The sequence below is a fragment of the Aptenodytes forsteri genome, unplaced genomic scaffold (genome assembly GCF_000699145.1).
Source record: "Aptenodytes forsteri isolate BGI_AS27 unplaced genomic scaffold, ASM69914v1 Scaffold120, whole genome shotgun sequence".
Taxonomy (NCBI): Eukaryota; Metazoa; Chordata; class Aves; order Sphenisciformes; family Spheniscidae; genus Aptenodytes; species Aptenodytes forsteri.
The window spans coordinates 3,796,679-3,804,173 of NW_008795938.1; the positions used below are offsets into that span (position 1 = coordinate 3,796,679).

Here is a 7,495-nt window from a genome sequence, read left to right on the forward strand (position 1 = left end):
GGGCACAGCCAGGACAGCTGACCCAAACTGGCCAAAGGGATATTCCATTCCATGTGATGTCATGCTCAGTATATAAACCAGGGGGAGTTGGCCAGGGGGCTGTCACCACTGCTCAGGCACTGGCTGGACATCAGTCAGCAGGTGGTGAGCAATTGCATTGTGCATCACTTATTTTGTATATTCTTTTATCAATAGTATTATTATTTTCCCTTCCTTTTCTGTCCTATTAAACTGTCTTTATCTCAACTCGCGAATTTTACTTTTTTCCCCCCGATTCTCTCCCCACCCCACTGCAGGGGGGGAGTGAGCGAACAGCTGTGTGGTGTTTAGCTGCCTGCCGGGTTAAACCACAACACTAATTCAGCTGTGTTTCAGGGACTGGGCTTTTTCTGAAGGCCTTGAGGCATGGGCAAATGGGGAACTTGGCACAAAAGGCATGAGAAGTTTTCAATTTCGGGGACGGCTTTTTTTATTCCCGTATCGCTAACATACAGAGCTCAGATCTAAATGAGGTAAGTAGAGACACCTACTTTGTTGTTTGCAATCAGGTTTATCATTCTACCTGAAAAGTTCTGGTTTATTTCTCATTTTTTATGTCTTCGCCGCTCTCCTGTTCCCTGTTAGCATCACTCAACACAACTTAATGTCCAAATAGGGTCCATGTGTCTCTGGTGTGGCTGTTTATGGCTCCAAAACCTCATCTGTATTTCCTGGAATGTGTCAAAACTGCCACTTTATCACATTTGACCAAAGGCTGATGGTTGCTGTCTCTGTCCCCACACAGGGGTGGTGTGAAGGAGAGCCCCCGGGAAGGAGGTTGCCCGTGGCCCTCCCTGGAGCCAGTGGCTGGGCAGGAGCAGGGCATGCAGTGGCTGAGCGCGATGCCTGTGCACACAGGGAAGTGACGCCGCAGGGCAGTATGTGACTGCGATGACACGGGGAAGCAAAACCTCTCCAGGCCATGGCCCTGAGCTGCACTTCTCGGTGCCCAGGGCCATGCAGGCTCAGCCCCAGAGCCAGCCATCACTGCGGGGGGCAGGTCCACCCTGCTGCCTCTGCGCTGCCAGCCCCTTGCCCTCCCCTTGACCTGGGCTGGGAGATTCAAAGCTTTGGTCCAGCAGTTTGATGCTTTTGTTTTTTCCTTTCCTTTGCAATATTGGGTCATATAAGCGCTCTTGCAGCACCTCCACCCTGTGTCCAGAACCCCTGTATCAGTAAGTGCCTGGAAAGCAAGTGATGCTGTGTTATTCAGCACCCCCGTATGAATAAGTGCCTGGAAAGCAAGTGGTGCTGCATTATCTAGGGCTGACGCCCACTGCTTCTGGTAAAAGAGTTTGGGTCGTTTCTCCTTGTCAAGGCTGGCTGAAACCAGACTGTTATCACGGGCCCTTAGCAAAAGCCCATTTTAGACTTTGCCTTTCCCGAAAAAGCCAACCATGTCTTGCTCTTTCCATGTAGTTGTGTTCCTCAAAGCACTTGACTCAGCTAAAAGACTTCACAAATTAATGATGATTGCAATAATTTCTAAAGCTTTTTTCCTTTAAAAATATAAAATCCCTCTCATTTAACGCTCATAAGAAAGAACATTTGATGCAAGTAAACATCCTTTCCCCAAACAAGGAGTTGCCCTCCCATCCTGTGTAAACCTGTGACTAGAAGGATGTCTCCCAGCAGTCAGGGTATTTTCTGAAGTTAGCCGATACTAAAACCAGAACCTTTTTGCCTTTCCATTGATAGTCCTGTATGCGCTGGCCTCACCTCACCATGCAGCTGAATCAGTCTGATATCGTTGTGCTGAGCAAACAAGTTACCTGAAGCTGTAGTTGCTTGGATTTTTTCCCTACCTGGCAAAGCCATTTCCTTGACATGCTGTGGACACCATGGTAGCACTGGGAAAAGCCCAGCTGCTGTTGCCAAAAATTACCTCCCTAATTCCTGATTCTGGGCAGGAGGGTCCTGAATGTGGCCTCGTGCCTTTGTCACGGCTCGGTCACATCCCTTTCGGGAGCACGAAGGGGAAGGTACAAGCAGAAATGTGCCCTTAATTGCTGCCACGCAGCAGGTGACAAAGGTGGCTGCAATCCTGGCTTGGATCCCGGAGCTGAGGGAGGAGGCGCAAACATGGTACCTTGACCTGGGCAGAGCATGATAACGCAGGCAAAACCTGAAAGGCACAAAAGTCCATTTGATGAGCACCATCCCAGGGCCATCCTCTGCTCTGAGTCCCCCAGGTGGGCACTGCAACAGTGTCATGGTGGTAACGCAAGGGTGCTGGCGTCCTGTTCGCCAGCCTTACCCACTGTTGCTGAAGGTAACTGGTTTCTTCCGAGGTTTGCAGCTGGATTGTCCCCTGAAGAAAGGTGCCTTGGCCCTTCAAGCAGTGGCAGCAGCACGGAGGAGCTGAGCCAAGTGGTGCTCCCGCCGTCCTTTCCTGCAGAGAAGGGAATGATGCCAAAGCCCCTGTAAGATGAAATGGCTGGAATAATTTGAGGTCACTGCCATTTCATGAGATATCTCCTGTTGCTAAAGGAGTGACATCTGCCTCCATGCTTTCGGAGGGCTTGCGGACTGGTGAGATTTGCATTGGAAAGAGACCATGCGTGAGAAGGGAGGGTAGCCTTGGTGTGGCCGGTTTCTTATGCCATCATCCAGACAACAGAGTGACGCACTTGGGTAAAGACCCTTGTTTACAGCTGTAACAGCTTTTGGAACTATTGCTCACTGACAGTCCCGCCATCAGACAGTTACCTACTTCATGGAAAACCCTGCCAGACCGAAAGTCGACACATCATATCCCCAGCCCTTCCTGTCCGGCCTCCTTGCACCTCTATGGATGCACGTCATGCCCTCACACCATCTCATGTCAACGGGAGGAAAATGATAACATTAGTCCTTTCCAGCAGCACGTGCTAAAAATAATGAGCAGCATATGAGACATTGTTTTTCAGATGACTTAAAAAAACATCCTGCAGGGGGGAGAGGGAAGGAGGGAGGTGTTGTCTGTTGTCTAGCAATTTGTTGAGGAAATACCACATGTGCATCCAGTCTCAGGTGTAAGAGCATGAGCTGGCCAAGGACACCGGACTGGTTTTCGCCTGGGCAAGCACAGTGCGAATGCGACCTGAGGCTGCACTTGCTGCTCTGGCAGGTGCCCACGGGCCGTGGTTAATGGAGAGTGCTATGGGGCGGCAACTCCAGCAGTTTGCTTCAGCAGCTGGGTTTGGTTTGGTTTTTTGATATCAGGTGCTTGCGTGTGAGTCAGGCGCCTTCAGACAGCGATGCCATTCCCCAGTGATGGGATTTTTTTTTCCCCTGCCCTTTAGGGAGGAGCAGGTCACAAGCACTGTGCTCTGGTGGTGACCTGGCTGCAGAGGGGCCAGGTTCCGGCAGGCAGTGGGTGAGGGTGTCTGGATGTTTCACAAGGCTGACGAGTCCTACAAGTGTAATTTGCTGGTGGGGCTGTGCAAAAATGCACTGTGCAGCACCTATGGTAGCACTTGGCATCGGGCTGATGGGCCTTCTCAGGACTGCTTTGCTGATGCCTCCTGAAGTAAAGTTCCTCCAAGCCTCTGCTAGTGGCTAACTGAGAAAGGACAGGGAACTGCTTCCCTTCGTTTTTTCTTGTTTACTAGAAACCAGAGCCTTCAGCCAGGAAGCTCTTAGTCCTGCTTGTACTGGGAACACATGCCCCAGGCATGGCGCTCCCTGCCCCTGAAGCTGGGGAGAAGCAGCACGATGAGTCAGGGGGAAGGCCTGCTATGTGCATGGCGTAGCAGGTGAGGATCTCGGGCTCTCCTCTCCACAGACACATCTTTGGGTCCCAGCTTTAGGGAGGAAGAATAAGCTCTGCACTATCCCTTTGCTATTGCCTTGCGGTAAGCAGTATCATTTCCCCCTTTTCCAAAACTCCAGCTTCAAACTTTGGAGAAAGTCAAAATCTGATCTTGGTGAAACGCTGTATTCCTTTCTGCCTGCATCCGAGACAAAACCCTTGGATTCTATCCTTCACTGATCCCCAGGGACTCTTCCTCAAAGCTGCAACACCTCTGGTAGAGGTAATGGAGCCCCTGACACCACCCAACTACTCTGCGGGCAGTAGTTACTAAAAAATACCAGAATAGGTGTCTCAGTTTCCCATTTTGAAGTTCAAGGATATGGTTATGTCTTGTTCCTCTTAAAGACAGAAGTAAAAGCCTAATCTCCCCATGCATACCTACTGGCACTCTGCCGTTGCCCTAGTGTGTGCCCGCTGACTTGGAAGTATGGAAGGAATTTGTATAATACGATCACGCATTCAGAATCTGAAAAAAACCCCTGAGTTATAACAACGACTCATTTTTCTCAAATGAGAGAGACTCATTTCGCAAACGCTTTGTATTTATTATCTCAGCAAGAATTCAAGACATACATGCATGGGGCATACAGCAAAGCATCTGGCCCATATCCAGAGTAGGCCTTAAGAAAAACAAAATCATGTTGATACAGTCATATAGCAGATCCTTTGCAGAAGTAACAAAAGGAATCCTAGGGAGGACATCAGCAAGCGCTTGCTTATATACTGGCACTGATCGCTTAGATCTAGGTCTCTTTCCCAAGCTCCCGGTGAATGCTGGCGCTCTTGACAATGCTCAGAGAAACATTAAAAAAGTTTCATAAAAAGCAAAGAGTCTTTGCAGATCTAGACAGAAAAATACTGTGCTAATACTTAACTCAGATATCCCCATGACAATGAATTATGGGGATGCTTTTTTTTTCATAACAATCGTGTGTGCTACAGCCTGAAGAATTGGGCAGGCTCTATGAAGCCCGCACCTTGTTTCCTATTGAATTTCGAAGCAGCGTACATTGAGCAGAACACTTTTATTCGAATACATTTCAGCTACTAATGCAAATGGTAATGATGAATTTTCCTGAGAGTCCCAGGCAGGCACAGTCATTGTTTAGTGTCCATAATGAAGACTCCAAGACTCCACCAAGCCCAGGACATACAGCGGCAGCCCTTCTATTGAAGACAGGGTTGCCTTTGACGAACAGCTTTGCCAACTTGCACGCGGCACTAGCCGGGGAGCTGGCGTTTGGCCTAGCAAAAACTCTGCATTTACTTTTTAATACCTGAAAAACTGACCTCTGTCCATATCAGCAAAACACGTTACTTTGCAGTACTAAGACGAATAACAACTACTCTTGAAACACGTTCTCACTGGAAAGGTATTAGCTGACTTAGAGGAGGAGGGAACCATGCATGTGGCTCAAGCCAATGGCAAAGCTCCCAATAACGCCACTGGGATGGGGTTAAACCCTCCGTGTGGAAAGCAGGCAAAGTCAGTCAGCTTCTGCTTAGTGAAATCAGTGATAACAAGTAACAGCCATATACAGTTGGTTGTGACAGAGTGACCAGAGCTATGTAATGACCATTTTGCAAAGGCAAAGTCAGGAGAGCTAACTGAAAAATTCATTATAAATACAAACAAGAATTCACTACAAGGCAGGAAAAAATGCAGTTTGAACAGACCCAGAATTCAGAAAGTGCAACTATACAGCCTTATATGATGCAAATGTACTTACATACAAGGTTAGTTAAGAGAAGGAACACTGACCGTTGACCTAAGAGGTAGCTACAAACATGATCAGCTTCAGCCATTTTCTTGCTAGCTTGCACCCATGAAAAAATACTGTTTAGGATCGTGTCCAACATGAGTTGACTAGCAGAGTTAGTTTGCCTTGATGGCGATCAAGGTGTGCTTAATTCAGCTCCTCTGAAGCCAGCCAAGGGTAATAACCCTTCAGTGAGATAGCCATAATGCATCACAATCCACTGGACGTGCTGCAGTGGCTTCATCATTCTGAAACCAAAATGAGGTTACCATGAAATGAAATGGAAATAAAGTACAAGGGAAGAACCTTCACTTGTAAGTATCATTAAACATTCAGAAATCCAAGGCTACTTTCCTGTACTGACTGTAACATTCAATTTTATTGATATTATTTCTTCAAAGAGAGGTAGTAACTTTCTTTGAATAAATAACATTCTCAAGAAAACTTGAGATTCAGCTTAGATTCAACTTTAAGATCTACTTCTATTGAAGAGTTATTTTGTTACTTATAAAGACACAGCAGTATTGTACTGTTCTCAAGAAATTCTTTGTAATATTGAAAGAATCCTTCCACCACACACACCTCAATATCTGTATTTGTGTAATATATATTCATTCATATATATGTCTTATATAATGCTATACTAAAGTATGCTCCCCTCTCTGATGCATGATATATTTCATTATCAGAAAACATTATGCTTTCTTCTAGTTAATATAATGTATTTTTATGTCATGTTTTGAACATATTTTCATACCACATTTTGAGCCTAAACAAGTAGCATTCAATTAATAGGTCTGTGAAATACTCATGTCATACACATGGGGTGCACATATTTATATTTTTTATATATATAATATATATACACAAATATATACATTATATATAATATAGACTAGAACTATGCAACATCGTGTTAATTCACAGGGTGTGCACATATTTATATTTTTTATATATATAATATATATACACAAATATATACATTATATATAATATAGACTAGAACTATGCAACATCGTGTTAATTCATAGAATTGTAATTTTTAGTCCACAAAGCAACATAATGTAACACATAACCTTTCAATAAAGACAGTGGTTTAATTAACAAATGAAATAATCCCACCACCAGATTCCTGTCCAGCAGAATCCATGCTTTAGAAAACAAAAGCAGTCAGAAATCAAGCAACTGGCTTTTGCCTTGTGATATATGACCCCATGTTCCAAGACAATGACTTTATTTGTCTTCTTCTCAAAGGTGGTCCAAGCTCTGCGGTGAAACGTAGCTGTGGGACACGAGGACCAGAGGGCAACTGGGGAAACCAGGCTCCTGGAAGTCTTCCCAGACCAGCCTGAAGGGCAAGTTCTGTCTTGCCCCAAGTCTCCCCATCGCGAGGCGAGGGGCTCTGCCCATTGCTATCTTTTTTTTCCCACCTGGCATTTATACGCCAATATTGCTGCAACATTCCTCAAAGAAATCATGTTGCGACAGCCATCCTTCAGCAGCTACAGGCAGTAAAACACAACGCAAAGAGCTTTCTTCATCTCCCAGTGTCAGTGAAGTCTCTTGTTCCAAATCCACAAAGCCGAGGTCTTCCCTTTCTTTTCAGCACACCGTGTCCGAGGGGAGCTCACGTTTCCGGGCAGAATAGCTTCGTGAGCAGGTTCAGGATCTTCTGCCGCAGGTCCCACTTGTCGCCTATCCTGCGCAGCTGCAGGGCGCACTCCGCCACCACCTCCCGCTCTGCAGGGCACACGCACGGCCGTCAGCCCCCCGCACAGCCGCCTGCCCGCCCGTGTTTGTTTTTAATTTTAATGACATCTTGGCAATATTGTAATTTTTTTTTTCATTTTCTCAATATTAAACACCCCCCCACACTCCACCCCACCCCACTACGAGCAGC

At 46.2% G+C, this 7,495-nt stretch overlaps 1 protein-coding gene across 1 annotated transcript in view; it reads right to left on the reverse strand.

Moving 5' to 3' along the window:
- Positions 1–7,200: 7,200 nt before the first annotated feature.
- Positions 7,201–7,495, reverse strand: part of PMAIP1 (phorbol-12-myristate-13-acetate-induced protein 1) — a 1,446-nt gene continuing 1,151 nt past the window's right edge. Inside the window, exon 2 of the mRNA XM_019473631.1 lies at positions 7,201–7,359. Coding sequence (XP_019329176.1) covers positions 7,223–7,359 — 137 coding nt within the window. The 3' untranslated portion in view covers positions 7,201–7,222. The remainder of the gene's footprint in view (positions 7,360–7,495) is intronic.